Here is a 23,758-nt window from a genome sequence, read left to right on the forward strand (position 1 = left end):
CTATGGCCCTGCTGTGGGCCAGCTTAGTCCCTGATTCAGTAAAAGTTGTCTATTTCGTCCTTACCATACCGATAGAATCATCATCTTCATTATTATGTACTTATGAGAAGTGAACCAAGAACTCCTGCGCTGCAATTTAGGAGCCACCAACTAATGTTTTTGTAGCTGAACTGCTTAGTACATATCTTAACTGCTGAACTGTATACGTACATTCTCAGTATGCAAATGTTTTACCTTAGAAAGCTGAAATGCATGCAGAATGCTCTTTTTTCCACATATTGGCAAAATTGTGTCCACACCGTTATTCTGTATCAGCGTTATAAATTGTCCTGCATGGCAGCAATATAAGGGACCTGTTTATAAAGAATGACACTGGTTATGAAAATACTATTTAGAATTACTGTAATGATTCTGAACAATCTGAAAATACGATGAACAGGACAAAAGAGCATGCACTCTTTCCTGCACTCCCAGCATTCAGCAGTGGCATGATAATAAAAGGCTAATGCCAAAACTTTGTTAAAGAAATCAAGCTAGACCATCTAAGAACATACCAAAAGAAACTGTGGCATTGTACTCTGAATGGTCCCAAAGGGAATCCAAACCCTTCTTGTTTGTATTTATCGATGCCAATATAGATGTGGTTAAAAAAGGGTGGAAACCGATTTGCCATATTATCTAATAGTAATCCTGTTTGCCCTATTTTATTATTTAGGCACACAGGATTACAAGTTTCCAAAATGCTGAAGACCTTGTACACACCGGGTGTTTAACCCTGGTGCATGGCATGGGGCTCCAGCAGTTAGCATCTGCAAGCTTTAACATGTTAATGCAATTCTAAAAATTGTTCTCCATCTTTTTAGATATGCAGCTTTAATTAAGGTAATACCTGGTGATCCTGCCAGGACAAGAGTTGCTCATAATGTTGCTGTGGCTGAATTACCTGTAACTATTTCTCTAACTGACAGGTGACTGTGCATCTGACCTTGGGCAGAATTACAGAGGCATTGTCAGTGTCACCAGATCAGGAACAGAGTGCCAGTACTGGGCCAGCAATTTTCCACACAAAACAAAGTAAGTGTAGATGTATGGTTCATCATACTTGCTGTTGTCCTTAAAGAAGCAATAAACTCAAAAACAAACATTTATTATATTGTAGATTACCAATTCTTAGATGTGATGGCTGCATTCCTTTTCTTTTTAAGGCTTTCTTTCTTCTATTTTCATCTGGTGAAAAGCCAACACCCTAGCAATCATGTAAATATGAGGATATCCTGGCAATTATAGCACTACTCCAGAAGAGTCAGCTGATAATAGCTGGTTCTTTCTAAATAGTACAAAGGCTGCCCCTTCCCACAAGAACCAGTCCGTGCACATTGGCTCCAATAAGTCAGTATAAGCAGTGCTGTATCCTGCCCTAGGCCAACAAGGCCCAGGCCTAGGGCGGCACTTTGCAGGGGGGCAGCAAAAAATATTTCATTATTTGTATATGGACTTCCTATTTATTATACAAATAAGTGAAATAATCCTATAATTACAATTAGTGGCAGCAAACACAAGTCCAAATATCTTAAAAGAGTAATCTTACTAAACCCGTGACATAAGGCTGTACTAATGGGCACTGATAAGGCTGCACTGGTGACCACTGATGAGGCCACACTGATATGCTGCACTGACGGGCAGTAAAGAGGCGGCACTGATAAGGCTGCACTGATGAGGCTGAACGTATGGGAACTGATGAAGCTATGCTGATGGGCACTGATAGACTGTGGTTATGGTCTGTGGTTTACAGATGACAGGGTGGGTCATAAACAGGAAGGGGTGTGGCCTTTACAGGAAGGGGTGGGTCATATTTAAATTAGGGGGTGCACAAGTTTAGTCAGGCCTAGGGCAGCACAAAACCTAAATACACCACTGAGTATAAGAGATTTCTTATTGAAATGTATTGCTTGAAGAGCATTGAACAGGAGAGAGGTTAGGGCAAGGGATACTCAAAAACACTTGCACTGCAGTAGAAGAACATTCTTCTCTGGGCTCCCACTCCAGAATTCTGCTGAGGACAGGGGAACGCGAGTATTCCTAAACCCTATGAGAGCTGTCTCAGTCCGTAACTACCTCTGGCACTTACATCCCAAAAGCACAAAGTCACCAAGGATCACAACTGAGAGTCAGTGCTCACAAGTCCCCAGGACAGCTGCACACCTTCCAGCTTCCTCCGGACACGGCTCAGCGATGGAGACAGTCCTTCTCTAGACCAGATCCCTTATGGTGAAGTCCCACATCCAGCTCTTCAAAAGATTGCTTCAGGTTCTCAGTTCTGCCACAGTTGAGACCTTAAAGAATAGCTATACGGCTTTTGTTATTCAGAGATTCAGATGTATCCGAATTTCTGAATCACAATAGTAATAAATTTCAACTAATCCAAAATCAAGTATAATGAAATAGCGTAACAAAATAAAGAATTACAATTTTTTTAAAATGAATACAAATTCAAAAAATTTGAAAATGAATTTGAATTCGAAATGAAAACATATTGCAATAAATATATTAAGGTATAAAAGTGTAATATACAATAATGATAACAAAAGAATAGAACTAATATAGCCATCTTCCAAAATTTGAATTGATTAGAAAAGAACGAATATACTAAATAAATCTGAATATATAAAACCAATCCAAATATAGGAATCAAATTCTGAAAACAAATCATTCCAACATAACGAATATGACAAAACAAAATTATTAACTTAAAGTAGAAGTTCAGCCCTTAAACTAACTAACTCTAAATATACCCGGGAGAGGGGTGTCCAGAAGGTGGATAGGGAGGTGATAAATGTACAGGATAGAGATGCATGATCAAGTAGAAGTTCAGCCTAAAACGAACTAACACTAAATCTACTGGCAGCCACATTCTAAGACTAATCTATCTAACCCTGTAAAGCAAAAAATTGCTATACATACCTTTTCTTCAGCTGATCTGATCAGGGCCCCAGCTGTGTGCAGACAATGGCTTGGAAATGCCTGCGTAGTGACAGAGAAGCCACCGCTGACAGCTCAGCGTGTGACCGGACCAGAGCGGCTGCAGAAAAGGTATGTACTGCGATTTTTGTTTTACAGGGTAAATCAGGTTTACAGATTTAGAGTTAGTTAGTTTTAGGCTGAACTTCTACTTGATCATGCATCTCTATCCTGCACATTTATCACCTCCCTAGCCACCTTCTGGATGCCCCTCTCCAGGGATTGGCCAGGCCATGATACACTTTCAGCTGATTATTTGATACTCCTTCCTTATGCTCTCAAAACTTCCTCCAGAGGCAGGGAGAAGGACTTAAACTTCCAGCCTGTGAAACCCTGAACAGACCAGGACAGAAATCACTGCTCATTTCTCTATAGAAGAAGCCAAAAACTAAATTTGCCTAGCATCCTACGATTCCCAAACAAGGACAGCACATTGGCAGTTTTGAAAACACATAAGCAACAAAATGGTCGTTGTTACAGTATAGGGCAACACATGGGCAGTTGTGGCAATATGTGGACAACAAACAGGCAATTGTGAGAATACATGGCACCAGATAGGTAGTCATGGTAATTCATAGGCAAAAAAATGTATAGTCTTTCAAATGCATTGGTGACAAAATGGCAATCATTACAATGCATGAGCAGCTAAAATGACAATTATGACAATACACAGGCAAAAATGGGTAATGGTATCAATACATAGTCTATCAAAGACAGAGACCATAACTCAGTCTGCCAGAAATGGCATGGCAGGTGGGTAGTCCTAATACAACGGCAGAGCTAAATTTACAGATACAAGGGATTATGAATGGATGTGTAATTGGACCCTGGGTGACTCAACCAGTATACTGCCCTTTAGCAAATCTCTGGTCAATTTTAAAGCATGTTGTACATTTTTGTTTATTGTGTTAATATTAGGATGCCTGGATTAGGACCTCGCCAGCCCTTTAAAACCTGTAAACTGCAAGGCATAGATGTAAAGTGCCTTGCGAAAGTATGAACTTTGCGACCTTTTGCCACATTTCAGGCTTCAAACATAAAGATATAAAACTGTAATTTTTTGTGAAGAATCAACAAGTGGGACACAATCATGAAGTGGAACGAAATTTATTGGATATTTCAAACTTTTTTAACAAATAAAAAACTGAAAAATTGGGCGTGCAAAATTATTCAGCCCCCTTAAGTTAATACTTTGTAGTGCCACCTTTTGCTGCAATTACAGCTGTAAGTCGCTTGGGGTATGTCTCTATCCGTTTTGCACATCGAGAGACTGACATTTTTGCCCATTCCTCCTTGCAAAACAGCTCGAGCTCAGTGAGGTTGGATGGAGAGCGTTTGTGAACAGCAGTTTTCAGTTCTTTCCACAGATTCTCGATTGGATTCAGGTCTGGACTTTGACTTGGCCATTCTAACACCTGGATATGTTTATTTGTGAACCATTCCATTGTAGATTTTGCTTTATGTTTTGGATCATTGTCTTGTTGGAGGACAAATCTCCACCCCAGTCTCAGGTCTTTTGCAGACTCCATCAGGTTTTCTTCCAGAATGGTCCTGTATTTGGCTCCATCCATCTTCCCATCAATTTTAACCATCTTCCCTGTCCCTGCTGAAGAAAAGCAGGCCCAAACCATGATGCTGCCACCACCACGCTTGACAGTGGGGATGGTGTGTTCAGGGTGATGAGCTGTGTGTGCAAAACGCATAACGTTTTGCATTGTTGCCAAAAAGTTCGATTTTGGTTTCATCTGACCAGAGCACCTTCTTCCACATGTTTGGTGTGTCTCCCAGGTGGCTTGTGGCAAACTTTAAACAACAATTTTTATGGATATCTTTAAGAAATGGCTTTCTTCTTGCCACTCTTCCATAAAGGCCAGATTTGTGCAGTATACCACTGATTGTTGTCCTATGGACAGAGTCTCCCACCTCAGCTGTAGATCTCTGCAGTTCATCCAGAGTGATCATGGGCCTCTTGGCTGCATCTCTGATCAGTCTTCTCCTTGTGGTGTCCTTTTATGAACGGGTGAATTTTTTTCTCCGTTGGCTTCTCTACAGTTCTCCGGGGAAAATGATCACATCTGGCACCCATTTTATGAATCGGAGAACTTCAGTTCGCCCAGGGTGATCAGAGGAGAACGGTTTTCTCGAGATCTGTGTAGAAGTCAATGGAGCGTCTGTAATCTCGTGAGACAAAGCGAGATTACAGTAGTATGAAAATCCCTCGCGCGCTTTAACAAGCAGAGATAAATTATCACTGCTGAGTACACGAGGTTATAAATAATAGTCCCCTTACATAAATATATATATATATACACTGAATACACACACACATACATTGTATATATATATATACACATTAAATATATATCTACATGTATGTGTGTATATATATACATGTATATATATACATACATAAATATGGCAGGGGGACATGAATACTGTGTTGGGGGGTCTGAACGAGGAAGAAGGAAGTCGATAATCTTCCTTTTTCCCCCTCAGTTCTCCCCGATTCTGTCTTCACTCCCCGCTTCACAAGCTCCAGGCTGGTGAACCCGGGAGTGTGAATTCTGACCCAGATCGCCAGTGAAGTGCGGGGATCGCAGCTTCATAGCCTGGCTGTTTCTGTGTCAGTCAATGGCAGATTCCCGTGTGAAGAGATGATCAGCGGAGAACATGTTCTCCTGCGATCATTTCTGTTTCATAAACTGAGAATGATCGGAAATGAGCTGTGATCAGCAGGATCACTGCTCATCTCCGTTTCATAAAAGGACACCTGTATGAGCTGAAAGTTTAGAGGGACGGCCAGGTCTTCGTAGATTTGCAGTGGTCTGATACTCCTTCCATTTCAATATTATCGCTTGCACAGTGCTACTCGGGATGTTTAAAGCTTGGGAAATCTTTTTGTATCCAAATCCGACTTTAAACTTCTCCACAACAGTATCTCGGACCTGCCTGGTGTGTTCCTTGTTCTTCATGATGCTCTCTGCGCTTTAAACGGACCTCTGAGACTATCACAGTACAGGTGCATTTATACGGAGACTTGATTACACACAGGAGGATTCTATTTATCATCATTAGTCATTTCGGTCAACATTGGATCATTCAGAGATCCTCACTGAACTTCTGGAGAGAGTTTGCTGCACTGAAAGTAAAGGGGCTGAATAATTAATTTTGCACACCCAATTTTCAGTTTTTTATTTGTTAATAAAGTTTGAAATATCCAATAAATTTCGTTCCACTTCATGATTGTGTCCCACTTGTTGTTGATTCTTCACAAAAAATTACAGTTTTATATCTTTATGTTTGAAGCCTGAAATGTGGCAAAAGTTCGCAAAGTTCAAGGGGGCCGAATACTTTCGCAAGGCACTGTAGATGACTTAAAACAGGATGGTCATGGGCCACCTGTGGATTTTCCAACTTGCTTGTGCATTGTTTAACATCTTTTCTATCTCAGGGTAAATCCAAACTCTCATCCCGACAAAAACCTGACAGAGAACTTTTGCCGAAACCCGGATAACAACCCACTCGGTCCATGGTGTTACACAAAAAACCCTGAGAAGGCCAGAGAGGAGTGCGCAGTGCCTGTATGTGGTAAGTGATTCCAGCGCCATCACATCTTCCATCCAAAACCCAAAATGCAGGTGTAAGTTATTGTGGCTGACTGGGGTCACCAACTCTGGGGATAGATATAACTTTAAGGAACATTTCAGTCGCTCAATGACTAATAAAGTTTTTTTATGTATTATAATCATGAGAGTATATTTTACATTTCCAGAAAGACTCTCCTGACAGCAAGAAAAACATACTGTACCTGCAAATCCCACCAAAATGCAAACATTTTTCTAACTTTGGATAGAGTGGGGAAGGTTTCGAAGCATGGTGTTTGTGTCCCTTTTAGGGAGTATTTGTGTGTTTAGTTATTGGCATAGAGTTCCACTTTAAAGTGACCAGGTTAGTTGCCTTATGAAATGCATATGGCTGCTCCCTGCATTAGAGGAGCCAGAGGAGCCTCTATGGCAGTTCATGCCTCCTATCGTCCCTCTGGATAAATGCTCCAGCCTTCTTCAGACTCTTTAGCATTCAATGCTTACAGGAAAGTCAGATGCCTGTCCCCCCCTTAGTATTCACTGTGGTTCTATCCCCAAACACATCCATCACTCCAAGACACAGCACTGATTAAAACCACAGGGGAGTGACAGGTGGTGCAAGCATCAGATCCTCCCAGAATTGTCAATGCTAATGAATGAAGTATGGTAGGAAATATAGCAGCTCTTTTATTTCTTCTATTACAGGCAACCTCCATGTACAGTGCATCCGGAAAGTATTCACAGCGCTTCACTTTTTCCACATTTCGTTATGTTACAGCCTTATTCTAAAATGGATCAAATTCATTATTTTTCTAAAAATTCTGCAAACATTACCTCATAATGATAATTTGAAAGAAGCTTGTTTGAAATCTTTGCAAATTTTTAAAAAATAAAAAAGTAAAAAAATCACATGTACATAAGTAATTACAGCCTTTGGACATATCAGTCCTGTGGACATATCTGCACATCGAACAATGTCCGCATTCGAACATACCCAAGGATCAGGGCGGGGACAAGGGGTTGGCAGGAGGGATGGTTGCCCTGGTCGTAATGGTTTATTGCAGGGATGGGAGGGCGCCTTGACCCTAAACCTAAGGGAAGAGGGGGCGCAGTTTGGCATCCTTGCCCTGGGCTCTGGATGACCTTGTCCCGGCACTGCCAAAGATAGTGGTCACATAGGCTAAATTGATACAGGCTTTTTGGCATTGAACTAACATATCCCCAATAGTCTGGGCCTTCTTTGCAGCAAGACATGGTTTATGGCCCAGTATCTGTTTGAGCCCTTTATCCAACATTAGATTGTGCCAGTGCTTTTCTTAAAGCAATCCTTACACATTTCATTGGGTAATGTAAGGGTTCACCTGCCTGTGAGATAGAGCTAAAAAAGAGCAGGAAGCAGTCAGAAGCTGTCCATAGGATGTAAGGGGAAGCAGGGTATGTTTATGAAGAAGAGCTGTGTGCTGTTCATTGCTCACACATTGCATACTTGCCAACTGTCCCGTTTTTGCCGGGATAGTCCCGGCAAATAGGAGCCTGTCCTGGGTAATTTACATTGTCCCGGCAATGTACTTATTTACACTTTGCACTTACTTACTTAATGCACTTATTTATACCTTGCACTTTTTATTTATATTTACATATTACATTTTTGTATGGTCACACCTGAGCACATTTGACACTTTAGAATTGCAGGGAATTGTGATGAGAATTTTAAACTTTAGGCAGAAGTAGTGCAGCTGAATGGAGAATTATTCCAACTCTGCTACTTTGGCCTCAAGTTTAAAATTCCCTTTTCAATTTCCTGTAATTCTCTCTTTATTGAGTAGACCCTATAATCTGATGATAAGTAGGCGGAGATTAATTATGTGGAGTGGGCGGAGCTTCGGGGAAGTGGGTGTGGTAAGAAATTGATAGCTGTGCTGCAAATTGTCCCTGGAAATTTTTTTCAAATGTTGCCAACTATGACATTGCAGGCTATGGTGACCTTTACTGTGGACCCACGAAGCAGGTGGGGACTTTATAGCCCTGTTAAAGGACAGGCTTTACTGTCAGTAAGCCAAAGTTTTATTTTGGTCGGGAATTTATGAACTATTTGTTCTTTTTTATGCTAAAGAGAAACCATTTTTAATTACGTGTTTTGGAAAAATAAAAAGCCATTTGCTTTTACAAAGTCGGCGGCTGCTAATCCATAACCCCAGGATATCAACAAATGTAGAGTCACCCATTATGTATCTGTTATCATCTGTCCCATATAAATAAAGCATAAAATTGTATACTTGACATTACCATAACAGAATATCAGGTTTACAGCTTTCTCTTGGAGGGCTCTGTTTGCATCCAGAATGCGGCAAAATTCACTGTTTGCCAACATACTGTATATTTTAAAACTGGACACAGTTAACAATGTAGGTGATCTTTCCCTTTCATTGGATCTGATCATTTGGTTATTGGGCCTGGTGGAAGGGGTGGTGCCTGCCAGGTACACACGGCTTTTTGTGTTCTACACGGCATATTACGCACGTAGGGAGAGTATTCGGCATTGGAAGTCTTCCTCCCAAGGCTGGCCCAAGACATTGTGCTGCCTGGGTCAAGAATTAAATGCTGCCCCCCCCCCCCAAAAAAAAAAAACAATCACGCCCTCCAAGAGGCCCCCACATTCTATAGGACTATGAAAGCAGTCAGAGGAGTGTGAGTGTGTACGGAGTGACAGCAGGAGCAGGACAGAGCAGTAGACACTGGGCAGATGAGCGCACCAGGCTTTCTACTGTCTATAATGCCAAAGTGCCCTGCAGGGCTGTGGGCATGGTACAGGAGAATGCAGGGCTGTAGGCATGGTACAGGAGAATGCAGGGCTGCGGGCATGGTACAGGAGAATGCGGGGCTGCGGCATGGTACAGGAGAATGAGGGGCTGCGGGCATGGTACAGGAGAATGCGGGGCTGCGGCATGGTACAGGAGAATGAGGGGCTGCGGGCATGGTACAGGAGAATGCAGGGCTGCGGGCATGGTACAGGAGAATGCGGGGCTGCGGCATGGTACAGGAGAATGAGGAGCTGCGGGCATGGTACAGGAGAATGCAGGGCTGTGGGCATGGTACAGGAGAATGCGGGGCTGTGGGCATGGTACAGGAGAATGCGGGCTGCGGGCATGGTGCAGGAGAATGCGGGGCTGCGGGCATGGTGCAGGAGAATGCGGGGCTGCGGGCATGGTGCAGGAGAATGCGGGGCTGTGGGCATGGTACAGGAGAATGCGGGGCTGTGGGCATGGTACAGGAGAATGCGGGCTGCGGGCATGGTGCAGGAGAATGTGGGGCTGCGGGCATGGTGCAGGAGAATGCGGGGCTGCGGGCATGGTGCAGGAGAATGCGGGGCTGCGGGCATGGTGCAGGAGAATGCGGGACTGCGGGCATGGTGCATGAGAACGCGGGGCTGCGTGCATGGTGCAGGAGAATGCGGGGCTGCGGGCACGGTGCAGGAGAATGCAGGGCTGTGGGCATGGTGCAAAAGAATGCAGTGCTGCGGGCATAGTAGAGGAGAATGCGGGTCTGTGGGCATGGTACAAGAGAATGCGGGGCTGCAGGCATACTACAGGAGATGCAGTGCTGCAGGCATGTACCATGCCCGCAGCACTGCATCTTCTGTAGTATGCCTGCAGCCCCGCATAATGGCAGGTAGTGTGGCTGTGGAGCAGTCTCACTTACCTGTTCCTAAAGGTGCCTTAGGATTTAAAAATGGCGCCGCCCGGCACCAACACATCACCGCGCATGCGCCGCCGCCGCTCGATAAAGCCCATACATGTTCGGCTATGCACAGGGTGACACCATATGATACTTGCCCCGCTGTACTTCTAATTCTACTTTTGAACTGTGGGTTTTCAAGCTGCCTATGACCTTTTCCTCTGCTACCCCCACCAAGCCCCCCCGTTGATTTTCTTCTCTCCCCCCCCCCCCCCCTGTTGCTGCTGGTTGTACATTCCTATTTACCTTCAGTTTGTGTTAATATTGTCTGTAATAATATTACGTTATGATATTGCACTATAGATATACATTGGGCTTACTGCCCTTCCCAATCTTTGTGAATATGAGATACTGTTGTTACAGGCTTTCTTATTCCTTGTAAATCCCTTTTTTCTTTACTTTTGTCCTTTATACTGAACTGTATGTTCTGCAGACTTTATTAAAAACTTTTACTGTTAAAAGAAATAAATTAAAGCGGAGTTTCTGTCTTTGCAGGTTCAAAAAAGACCACAGTTGAGCCAATTCTCAAAGAAAAACAGGAACCTGTACAGACAGAGGAGGAGGAAGACTGCGAGCCAGACCGTGGATTAAAATACGAGGGGACTCTGGCAGTTACCGTATCAGGACTGCCATGTCTCCCCTGGAACTCAGTAGATGTGGAGCTCTACAGTCGCAAGGAATTTCGTGAAGATGTGGTACTGAAGGAAAATTATTGCAGGAACCCAGACGGAGATGATGAGGGCGTGTGGTGCTATGTATCTCACACCAACATGACGTTTGAATATTGTCAACTAAAATACTGTGGTAAGCACAGCTGATAATCTGCAGCAATGTATTGCAAAACCAGACTTGACTGAAATATTTTTTCCCTGAAAGGTCTGAAAGGTTTGATCTCTCCTAAATAGAGGTGTCTAAGGAGGGAAATGATTGCCTTGTATAAATACAAAATGGGGAGGGATATGCTTTGTCCATATTTCACGTCTGAGGTTTACAACCACTTTAATTCTGCTTATTAATAGTTTTGGACCTGGACAGGTCCGTAAGCGCATAACAACTGCTCATGAAATTGGTCTCTTTCGAATGGGTGGTCATGGGGTGGTAAAAACAGGTTGCTTTGCAGCCACGTCATTTTTGACGTGGCTGCAAAGCAGTTTGACAAGTGACAGTCAAACCCGCCCATTGAGTTCAATGGGTCCACACTGCAACATCATGCAGTGCATGGGATTGCAGCATGATCGTGAGGCATTATAGGGTTAAATCAGGCAGTGAGGAGGAAATTTAACACCTGCCTGTTAAACGCACTCTGAAACACGCTGTGACTGGAAGAAGAGAGCTTGAGATTGGCACAGTGGGGATTTCTGCAGATCCTTACCCAACGTGAAGAACAGATGTACAGCTACTGGTGTTTGCAGCATGCAGGCGTTAGCGCTGGCTCAGAGAAGCATTCTGACAGTGGAGGCATTGAGTTCCAGTTAGGGACACCCAAAGCCCAGGTGTGGCCCTGGGGCTGCAATTTGACAAGGTCTGCAGGGGACAATACTCCATCTACCTCGTTTGCATCCCTCCTTAGCACCAATCCTGGAAGTTATGTTTGTTTTTTTACTACAAGCTTGTAACTTTTACCATATCGTGAAGTGTACCAAGGGCCCATGGCCTAACAACTCATAAAACAGGGGGCCCTCTAACAAGAATGCTGCTAAGAAGGTCCCTTACTCTCTCTGTCAAAGCAGTGATCTCTCTGCAGAGGCCTGAAACATCAGTGCTGACCTATAGCTCTGCAAAGTTCATGCTCCTTGTTGACTGGAGCACACTAGCTGGGATTTATTAGGGGATTGTGATTCCTTTCTAAGTAAAACAATTTGTAAGACTTTTAACATCTTTTAAATTGATGTACCTGCTTTGTATTCAGCTGATTTCATGTGAAAATTTAGTAGGATTTTAACAGTCAAGAAAAAAAACATAGCAGCCAAGCACTGTGTGACTTGAGTCACTTTGGGTGGGGGCTATTGGCACCCAGATTACTTTAGAGAGCTTGGAAAACTCCTTGTCCAGCTTCCCAGGCCTCTCTTATGTGTAAGTCACCCTGTGTCTATTAGGGGCACAGGGTGACCAAGAACCCCAGTTGGGTCTGCACTAATCAGACTCGCTGTACAAACGCACTGGACTCAGCCTTTCATGTTACCCCGGTTATCCTGGGTTCTATATGTGTGGTTTGTGTTGAAAGAGTTAAGGGCTCTTTCACTTGCGACAATAATATTTCTGGACAATCAAGAGATATATAGAGATAGACAATTTGACTTTTCAGATTGCTTGAGTGTTGTCGGAGTGTCTCATAGACCCTTGCTAGATAGTGAGGTGGGGTTTGTTATTGTTAAGTACCTGTATCCCATTGCTCTATTGTTTCTGTCTGCCTTAAGATCAACATATTATGGGATGTATATGTGATTGTGGATTGGCTGTTAAGGGGGAGGGGGGATTGTCCCACAGTGTATATCTCTTTGTGCCTGTGTTTGAATAAACAGTTGTTCATTCTGGTTTACTTCAAAACTTGTACTGTCGAGTTCTTGGGGCAACTATAGCCAGAATCACAGGTCTCGTGTTCCAGAACTTAGGAAGCAGCTTCTTGGCAGAGATACCCAGTCGGGGTGTCCTGTTCCGTCACACACTGCATTGTTTTTAAAGAGTCGGCCAACTCACAGACTTGTATTGTGAGGAGGTGCAGTAAAGCACAACTGTTGTGGCAATCAAAATTAGTATGCAATGAGCAAAAATGGCTGACTCCATGTACCTTTATCATTACAAACATTATACAGAATTTGCTTTGTTGAACATTTACGCTCATAGATGCCGCTATTATCATTAAACCGATGCTTTTCACACAGATATCTAAAAATCATAAAAAGCACTATAAATCCCCTTTTAAGATGTTGTAAGGTATGAATTTTGCTCATGTGTCCCTTTCTCTTCTCCATTTATTCACTGATCGTCACGTCTTGTCATTGGGCCGACCCCCTGTCTCCGGCAGATAGCCCTGTAAATGAAGAAGTAGTCTCTGTTATTGGGGGTCGCACAGACACTATACAGCATCAGACCTTCTTTGATGAGAAAAGCTTTGGCAAGGGAGAGGCAGGTAAGGAAATTCATGATATAATATTTTTTTTGTTTGGGTGGAGGAGATTTTATGGGGTGTATTTATTTAAAAATTCATAGAGCTTTCTGTGCTGGGAAATTGCAGGTATATTCGTTGGTTCGTTCATTCGTTATTAGGCTTTTTTCTCTGCGGGTAAACAATAAAAAGAAATATAAGCAGCGCTCAAAATAAAGGTAATTGTGCAAAAAAAAACTCTATAAAATACAAATAAAGTGCTAAAAAATGCCTCCTTAAAAAACGTCATATAGACTATTAAGGGCCTAATAGGATCAAAATATATAATAAAGTGTAAATGTGCAAATACTTTACATCTAATCAACTGATAAGCAGCAAACATCAGCAAGATGACAATAAAAAGTCCATAAATGGTGATTAGTCCATAAGTGAAATAAATAAATCCATCCAGAAAGTGCACTGTGCAATGTAAACAGGTAAAGGGGTCTGTCACCAGCAACACCCTCTTTAGCAGATATGCAGGACCATAAAATATAATGGTCAATCATCCAGGGAAATCCCTTAACCCCTTTCGCTGCAAAGGCCCTGTACTCCACTTTTAAACTCGCCAGACTGTTTTTGCAATTTTTCCTTTGCTTTTTAATTTTTCACTTACAGTTTTCAGAGTTTGTAAAAGACCCCCTAAACTATATTTTTTTTCTGAAAGCACATGACCAGTAGAATAAAAAGAAGGTGCTACTGATTCTTAAGGTCCCAAGATATTTGTGCAAATGTTTATAAAAACAATATTTTTGCCAAAAATCCCCTAAAATCATTAGTAGCAGAAAAAACATAGCAAATTTTACAAAATTCCTACTAAATATAAAAGCTTAACCTGTATTGAGGTAATAAATAACAAATAAAATAAAACTTTTTTATTTTGTGCCTTTTTACGAAATAGGGAAAATTGAACAGACGTAAAAAAAAAATGTAATATTTAAATTTCTCTAAAAATCCAAAGGTTTTCATTTTTTTCTTACAGCTTTCAGAATTTGTGAAAGACCCACCAAACCATATATTTTCTAAAAGCATATGACCTCTAAAATAAAAAGAAGGTGCTACTGATTTTCTAGGCCCTGTGGTATTTGCGCAAATGTTTATCAAAACAATATTTTCGCAAAAAATACACGAAAACTATTATTAGCAGATAAAAACACAGCTAATTATACAAAATTCCTGCTAAATTCTAATAAATATAAAAGCTTAGTCCCCGTTCACACTAAGGCGACCGTCGCCTCACAGGTCGCCGTAGGTCGCCTTCCATAGGGAAGCTGCGGACCCGTTCTAATAGGAGCGACACAAGTCGCTCCGACTTAGAAAAAGGGTCCGGAGCTTCTTTGGGGCGACCCGGAGGCGACCGCCATAGACTTCAATGTTATGAAGTCCGTGGCGGCCGCTCCGAGGTCATGGCGCGCTGCTCGCACCGCGACCTCGGAGGTCGCCCCCCCAAGTCGGATCGCCCCTATGTGAATGGGGCCTTAACCTGTATGGAGTTAATAAATAACAAATATTTGTAATTTTTACATTGTGCCTTTTTGCAAATTGGTGAAGATAGAACGTATGCAAAAATGTAAATATCCAAATTTCTCTACTAAAAATCTGAAAGTTTTCATTTTTCCCTTACAGCTTTCAGAATTTGTGAAAGGCCCCCCCAAATCATATATTTTCTGAAAGCATATGACCTCTAGATTAAAAAGAAGGTGCTACTGATTTTTTGGTCCCCATGGTATTTGCGCAAATGTTTATCAAAACAGTATTTTCGCTAAAACACACTAAATAAATAATTAGCAGATAAAAACACAGCTAATTTTTCAAAATTCCTGCAAAATTCCTACTAAATATAAAAGCTAAACCACTGTTGAGTTAATAATAAATAACAAATATTTGTAAATTTTACATTGCGCCTTTTTGCAAACTAGTGAAAATCAAACGTACCCAAACATTTCTCTGAAAAACTGGAGGTTTTCATTTTCACCTACATCTTTCAGAGCTTGTAAAAGACCCCCCCAAACCATATATTTTCTGAAAGCACATAACCAGTAGAATAAAAAGAAAATGCTACTGATTTTTAAGACCCTGTGATTTTTGTGCAAATGTTTATCAAATCACTATTTTCACCAAAAAAAAACACTAAAATCTTATTTGCACACATAAACAAAATATAACTTACATAATTCCTGCTAAATTCCTGCTAAGGCCTCATTCAGTGGGGTGTGCTAAAGCGTATGCCCATGGAGGGCTGTGTTTACCTGTATGGGGATATACACGTATTCTGTGCATCCCTGTACAGGCAGACAAGTATTTTCCCCTGGAGGTTGGGACCTTATAGGCACTTATTAATACAATATTAAAATCATGAAAGTTTATTTGTTAAAAAAAGGGGAAGGGTTGTGATAATAAAAGTTTTCACCAATAGAATGTGCTCAGAATACATTTATATAGGAAATGCATGAATATGGTCATAACCATACATATGTGTACAGATATTGCATGTAGGCAGCAAGATTACCCAACGCGTTTCAAAGCATGTATCGCTTCTTCTTCAGGGGTATATTGTGCATAAAATCTATACTCTGTATTGATAATGCATTCCACATTCACATATATGGTAAAAACAAAGTCTCAAAAAAAAATTCACCCATCAGGTCTAAGTATGACAACAAAGATGTATCTGTGGTCATAAACAACTGGAGTTGTCTGAGCGGTGCCCTCAGCAAGGGGGACTTACAACTTAGGTTGGGGGTCGGGGCAGCAAAAGCGCACGATTAGGCTGCATTTCTGCCACCCCCAATCCCCATCCCATCAGCCAGCGATCAGGGATCCCTCCCAAGCAGCAGCCAGCGGGAAGCGGAGTGCGGAGAGGGGTCCCAGGAAATCGACAATGCACGGCACTACAGGGGGTCAGAAAGGCGGCTGTGGGGGGTTATACATTTTGTTTTTGCCTACATGTGCCTCCTCTGCAGCAAACAAGCTGGTGGGAGGGCAGAAGAGGGAAGCTGCAAGCTGCAGGGGAGGATCATGTGGCGGGGGGGCAGAGGGGGTCAGGATGGGTAGGGGGGTGTGGAAGGGTTGGTGTACAGCTAGTGAGAGGTGCTGTAGGGTATATACACTAAAGTGACCGTGAGCTTATAACACGAGGAATGAGGTCCGTACGGCATACAGACCTGGCCAGCTGCAAGCAGTCCTGTAGGTCCATAAGGCGTACAGACCTGGCAGTGAAAGGGTTAATAGTCTATATGACGTTTTTAAAGAAGGCATTTTTTTACACATTCTTTTGTTCATCTGTATTTATAATGCTTTTTTTGCACAATCACCTTTATTTTGAGCGCTGCTTATATTTCTTTATATCGTTTACTAGCTGATATCACAGTTAAATTAGTGGGTGCCAACTTTTTTTTTTTTTTTTTAAGTATACGTATGACTAGGCGCGGATTTTTCTAATTTTTTATTCATTCATACAGAATAGAATAAATCAGGAAAAATTACATTAGGGCCACAAGATGGAGCTGAGAATACGGAATAAATACTTATTTACTACTAGACATTAAGCCCGTTAAATTAACGGGCGCTAGTACATATGTGGTCAAACATTTGTAAAAACAGACTTGTTTGCGCATAGCGTCCCTGTTGCCCTAGTAACATCGGGGACACGCGCAGAGCTGACCGAGCGGCTCTGGTGTGCGTGCGCGCACCTGCCGTGTGCCCGCGCACACCCGCCACTTTAACATTTTTGCCCGGCCGCCCGAAGTCTCTGCGCTCCAAGTCCCAACGGCTGTCCGTGGGGGAACATGCGCAGGAGCGCAATCCCACGGACACAGGGACTGGACGCAGAGACACTTGTACTTTATATAGTTAGATATGTATAAACGGAGGGTATATGTAATGCATACTGCTTATCATAGTAAAGGGTCACCATATGAAAAAATCACATGTTTAGGTACACTTACATCTGGGACAATGATTAAGTGGGTCCAACTATTTATGCATAAAAATGTGCCGATGATGGTCAAATTGGCATTCGGTCAAAAATTTACCAAATATGTCCAAGCAGAGAAAGGCTAAAGCAGAGAATAAGGTAAATCAAAACATACCAAAGTGTAGCTAAATAGGCATATCATCAAGTTATAATGATCATCAGTTGGATGCAGCTCCCATAAATAGTAAAACAACCTACCAGGATTACAGCCATATATACATGTGCAGCAAGTGCTGTCTAGGTAACACTGAAGCCAAGCAAGGCTTCAGCAGTTATATGGACCACCAAGGATCGAGAAGGAGCCAATCAGTGTTCAAAAAGGAACACCTTATAGTAGCAGCCAATGGCGATGAGGCTGGGAGGAGGGCTGAGAGACACCACCCTGGGCCGAGGGCGCGCCGCGTGGCTACAACAGAAAGAGTGATGTTGTGTCACGTCGTCCATCCACTGGCGCATGACATTACTGTGGGCGTTATTGAAGGGGGTGGATACCTGAGGCGGCTGCATTTTCGCCCGGCCGCCCGAAGTCTCCGCGCTCCAAGTCCCAACGGCTGTCCATGGGGCACATGCGCAGTAGCGCAATCCCACGGACACAGGGGCTAGACGCAGAGACACTTGCACTTTATTATATTAGATATTCATCAGCTCCACCTATTGGTCATAATTTGGTATTTTCTTGTACCACTCATTTTTAATGTATGGATAACATTTGAGTCGCAGAGAAAATAGCCTAAAACATTGGGTTTCGCCTCGAGTCGCACAGAATGAATATACATGCAGTTTCACTTAATGAATAGCTCTGTGAATGTTTTTTTTTTTTTCTTTTTTAAAAAGTATACCTCTTCTTTCAAAAAACTGATTTAGCTGTGTGCTAGTGACATTATCCTGGTTGTTCTTTTTTGCTTGGACATCACAGAATAGACAGTCCCATTGCTGTCATTATTAATGATGTTGTCTGCTTTGTTCCCACTCTACAGTGTGTGGACAGAGACCTCTCTTTGAACAGAAGAAAGTGAAAGACAGGGGAGAGGAAGAGCTAATATTATCTATGCAGGGTCGTATTGTGAAGGGAGAGGATGCTGAGCGGGGCAGTGCACCATGGTAAGAATCTGACCCATGATTTCACTAGAATGGCGGCTCCTTGAGTGATAAAGGGAGCCTTGACTGCTGGGAGCATGGCACTTTATGGGCTGTGCAGTTTATTTCTACATTAAAATATTTATGCTTAAAGCCCAACTCCAGTTTAAAATAAAAAATATTTAAAAAATTCTCTACATTCTTTACATTTTTTTTTTTCTTTTCAGTAGAATCTATTAGATAATTACATTACATAAATAACATAATACAAGGTCAGACATAGAAAAAGGACAAGCTGTACATGTGTAACACACATATTTACAAATTTTTCTAACATTTTCAATAATGCTATTGTAAAAAAAAATAAAAATTATAAGTGGTTGTAACTCCTTACATAAATCCAGTGAAGTGACTAGTCCCAGGTGATACACAGAGATAAAACAAATTTATCTACATAAGTTGTAGCTGTTTATCTGTAGCCTCCTAAACACATTTTACAAAGCATTTCTTTTTTTTACCATTTAAAATTTTTTATTGGTATTTTATTAAATTCACAGATTCAAGCAATAACTATTGCAGTTATTTTTTACTGCTATCACATTACCTGGTTCAACATAAAACAAAAAATTAAGAACATGAAGAAAATTATAAGAATACGTAGTAAAAATCTAGAAAAAAAAAAAAACAAAAGGGTAGACTTAGTTGCTACTCAGGGTAGGTGGATTATCTGTAAGCGGACTTGGTCACCGTGAACTTTAGTTTACTAGGGAGGAGGCATTGAATCCAATTGGTTTTAATATTAATGGAGGTTCAGATATCACAATTCTTTAAGTAAGTAGAAGCTCTCGGGTTGTTTAGCCATATTTGCCATTTTTTTGAATTTGTTAGTAGTAAATTTTTTTAATATGCAAAAAGCATTTCGTACTGCTCTTGTATATTCAATCTAGTAATTACATTGGACTGGTTGGGAGATTCGGTAGATTTCCACATGCTAGAAATAGTAAGCCTTGCAGCTATTTATGTATATGTGTGCTACTATAGTTCCATACCATAGTGAATATATATCTAGGTCTATTCCCAATAATTCCATTGCAGGGGATAGTTCTGTCAGGTTACCTGTAAGTTCAGCTATGGGGGAGGATATAGACTTCCAAAAACTTACTAAGTTTTTGCAGGCCCAAAGAGTGTGTTGAAGATTTCTTGTTAGTTCATTACATCTCCAGCATATTGGGGAGGTTGAAGGAAACATTTTCAATAATCTATATGGGGTTAAGTACCATCTGTTTAAAATGTTTGTGAGTTATCCCAATGCTCAATACATGAGGATGCTTTGTTGCTAATTGATAATGCTTTTTACCATTGTTCCCACGTAAAATGTTGTGAAAGATCCTTTTCCTATTTAATCATATTGGGTTTTTTATTATTGGAAGAGGGAAATAGATTATAGAATAGTTTTATTCCTCTCTTTTTTTGTGAATTTTGGTCTGTAAAAAATTGTCATATTTCTGTGGGAATATCAACATCATCGTTAAGTTTCAAATCTTTTAGACGGGTACATTTCCTTATTTTGGCTTCCACAATATTCCTGAAATGTAACAGTAGGCAATAATAACTTTGGTATCCTTGATTTATCCACTCTTTGGCTGATAGTCTTATTTTACAGTAGTCTATTATTCTTGTAGGTAGTGGTACCTTAGTATGCAAATTTCCAATTTTAGTTTTAGATAGAATATGCTTTCATGCTATCAGACTTGATTTAATAGAAAGTAAGTTGGGTATAACTATTTTTTGGGGTATTAAATGTTTAGCCATAGAAAGGGCAAATAGATCTTGTCCTTTAGTGATCTCTTTTTCAATGTTTGTAAATAGTTTGTCTTCAGGAGAGGAGAGACAGAATTTAATTTGGTCTAATAGTGATGCTTAGTAATAATTTTTGACAAAACCCATTCCTCTTAAGACTTTAGAAGTAGTTAATATTGAAAATGCTACTCTGGGTTTTTCCCGTTCCATATGAAATTTTTCAATTTAGTATTCATGCGTAAAAAAATTGGGGGGTATCGGGATGGGGAGGGATTGAAAATAGTACAGAATTTTAGGCAATTTTTGCATTTTAAAGGCTGCAATTTTACCAACCCATACCAAGACCTACAACATATTCAAAAAGTGGGCTTTTTGAATATGTTGTAGGTCTTTGCCGGTTTGTTCTAGGAGTTTGGGAAAACTCACTTCATATATTTTGGAGGTTGGGTACGTCAGTTGTATACCCAGATATGATATAGATACTTCGTCCCAATTGTAGCCATATTTTTCACGCAGATTGTTAGAATGATCTTTATGAATATTCATAGGTAGAACATAGCATTTATTTTGATTGACCTTGTAATAGGAAACTTTACTATATTCATCCAATAGTTTTTGAACCATGGATAGGGATTATCAGGGCCTGTCATTGTTAGGATAATGTCGTCTGCAAAGAGGCCCCAACTTATGTTCATATTGCCCTATTTTGATGACTTTAATATCAGGGTTAGTGCGTATGCATTCCGCTAATGGTTCTATTGCTAAAGAGAATAGTATTGGGGACTGTGGACAGCCTTGTCTGGTTCCATTGGTTACGCAAAAACTTTTGGAGATTAATCCTGAGGAGAACACCTTAGCTGTGGGTTGTGAGTATGACATGATGGCCGAGTGTATGCCATTAATGCCAAATTTTTCTAGAGTTTTAGAAATAAACTTCCAATGCATTCTATCAAATGCTTTCTCGGCATCTAATGCCAAGAGAATAGCAGGTGTTTGACTGTTTTCTATGTGTTTGATTAGATTTACCATCCTCCTGGGCTTTTCTTCCATTAACGAAACGTACTTATGTTATGTTTATTAAACAGTTCGCTAATATTTTTGAGTAGATTTATATATCTGCGTTTAATAATGATATAGGCCTATAACTTATAGGTGAGGTTGGATCTTTACCTGGTTTGGGAAGGGTAATTATTAAAGCTTCCAACATCTCTTTTGGGTATTTACCAGAGTTGGCTACTTGGTTAAACAATTTGGTCAAATACGGAGATAGGATGTCGTTAAAGGCTTGAGAGTATTCTCCGGATAGCCCATCAACACCTGGGGCTTTATTTTTATTCAATGATTTGATGACTTTGAGCTTTTCGTGTGCTGTAATTTGGTCATTGAGTGAATCTAAATCTTTGGGTTATATTTTGAGTAGGTTTATTGTTTTTAGGAAGCCAGATATGCTTTTAGGTGTGGGTTGGGGGTGTTTATGTCCTCCTTAGGATTATACAGGGATTCATAATACTCTGAAAAGGTGTTAGCGATTTCCTGAGGGTTGTACCTTACTTTACCTAAGATAGGATGAGTTATTTTGTTTATTTTTGTTTTGACGTGGACATAGTTGGTTAGCCAATAGCTGACTAGCTTTATTACTCTGAGAGTAATGATTTTGTTTCAAGTATTTATCATGATCTTCTATCAGAATAGCTCCTAAATCTGTTCTGAGGTTATTGAGTTGTTGTGCTCATTTTATATCATTAGGGGTAATTTTGTGTTTTTCCTCTAGTACGGAGATGTCCTTTAGTATTTTATTTATTGTACAGTTTTTCCTTTTTTTTCTCCAGCAGCTAACTGTATTAGAAGACCTCTGACATAGGCTTTATGAGAACACAATAAGGTGGTGCTTTCCACCGAATCGTCATCATTATATACAAAAAATTATTTAAGGTTTTCTTTTTATCACAGACAAATGTTTCTCTTGAGAAAGGATGTAAGCTTTATTTCTCAATACAATGTTATTAGTACAGGGTTGACCTATTTTAATTTCCATTGTTATTGGAGCATGATCAGACCAAGAGATATTGTGTATCTGAGCTTTGATTATGTTCTGTAGTAATTTGTCCTTGATAAAATAGTCTATCCTGGAATAGGATTTGTGAACAACAGGGTAGAATGTATAATCCCTTTCGGTGGAGCGAAGGCACCTCCAGGCATCATACATGTCTTCATTAGAAAAAATCTTGTTTCGGCCGGTTCTGTTGGTGTGTCCTTGATTGGAGGTGTGTATAGGGGGATCATACGGTGCATTAAGATACCCATAAAGAAGGTGTCCCTTTTGTATTTTTCGTGCTTTCGTTATAATTTTCTTTATGAATTGGTGAGGGTTTTTGTTGGGGGCATAGATATTGACTATTGTATATTCTGAGTTTTCAATGGTTGCTACTAGTATGATGAATCTTCCGTGAGTGTCAGTTTTAACGTCTAAAGGACTTTTATTGCCTTTCTTTTTCTTGGTATTGTTGGAGACATAGATGTGTGGAAACTTATGATGAGAGAACTTTGGTGCTTTGTTCGCTGCAAAGTGGGATTCCTGTATGCAGGCAAATTCACTGCTGAGTTTCAGAATGTCATTCCAGAGAGCTTTACGCTTATACGGGCTGTTGAGTCCTCTTGCATTAGGTGACATGAATTTAAGCCCCATTAGCATTAGATTGATAGGATTTACCAATGCAGAGTAGCATTAGGAGACTTTTTGTAAGGAAAATTTTTATATTAAAGAGAAAGTAAAGTAACTTGTACCTATAGGTAAGCCTATGATAAGGATTACCTATGGGTACTGTAAATATCTCTTAAACATGCACCGTTTAGGAGATATTTACTTTGCATGCAGCCAGTGACATCACTGGCACATTTGCTCTGAAGGAACGGCTGCCCGTGACGTTCCTTCAGAGCTCTGTGCCATTAACCGCGGCTCCTGTGCGCATGCACGGGAGTGACATCATTGCGGGCCCTCGGCCAATCAGATGGCCGGAGGACATGAACTGGAAAGTAAGACAGCTGAACATGTCGGCCGTGTCACCGGTGAGCTGGCGGCACTGCGGGGGCTTTGTTCTAAGGTAAGCATTTCATAATGAGCTAGTGTGCGATGCATAATAGCTCATTATGCCTTTGTCTTTCAGGTGTTTTTTTCTGAGGTTAACAACCTTTTTCAGTGTTGGATCATGTTCCATCCAATAGATGCCAATATTGTACCTCTGAAGAAAAAAGAAAAAAGAAAACTTAAACCTTAAACCATAGTTGTAGAAAGGTAAAAAGGGAGATGTAAATGAACTCCTGTGTACATTGAAACTGTACTGGGTATTGGGGTAAATGTAAGAATAGAATTGAACTAAGAACAATATACCCCCCAGCATGGGGTTCCCTGAGCGATTAAGTACT

At 40.9% G+C, this 23,758-nt stretch overlaps 1 protein-coding gene across 1 annotated transcript in view; it reads left to right on the forward strand.

The window, feature by feature from the left end:
* The window catches only part of F2 (coagulation factor II, thrombin), a 65,442-nt gene that overhangs the window by 19,821 nt on the left and 21,863 nt on the right, over positions 1-23,758 (forward strand). Inside the window, exons 5-9 of the mRNA XM_082271120.1 lie at positions 969-1,074; positions 6,470-6,606; positions 10,833-11,141; positions 13,363-13,467; positions 18,436-18,559. Of these exons, the coding sequence (XP_082127246.1) occupies positions 969-1,074; positions 6,470-6,606; positions 10,833-11,141; positions 13,363-13,467; positions 18,436-18,559 (781 nt within the window). The remainder of the gene's footprint in view (positions 1-968; positions 1,075-6,469; positions 6,607-10,832; positions 11,142-13,362; positions 13,468-18,435; positions 18,560-23,758) is intronic.

Source organism: Pelophylax lessonae (assembly GCF_965119305.1).
Source record: "Pelophylax lessonae genome assembly, chromosome: 10".
In the NCBI taxonomy this organism is placed as follows: Eukaryota; Metazoa; Chordata; class Amphibia; order Anura; family Ranidae; genus Pelophylax; species Pelophylax lessonae.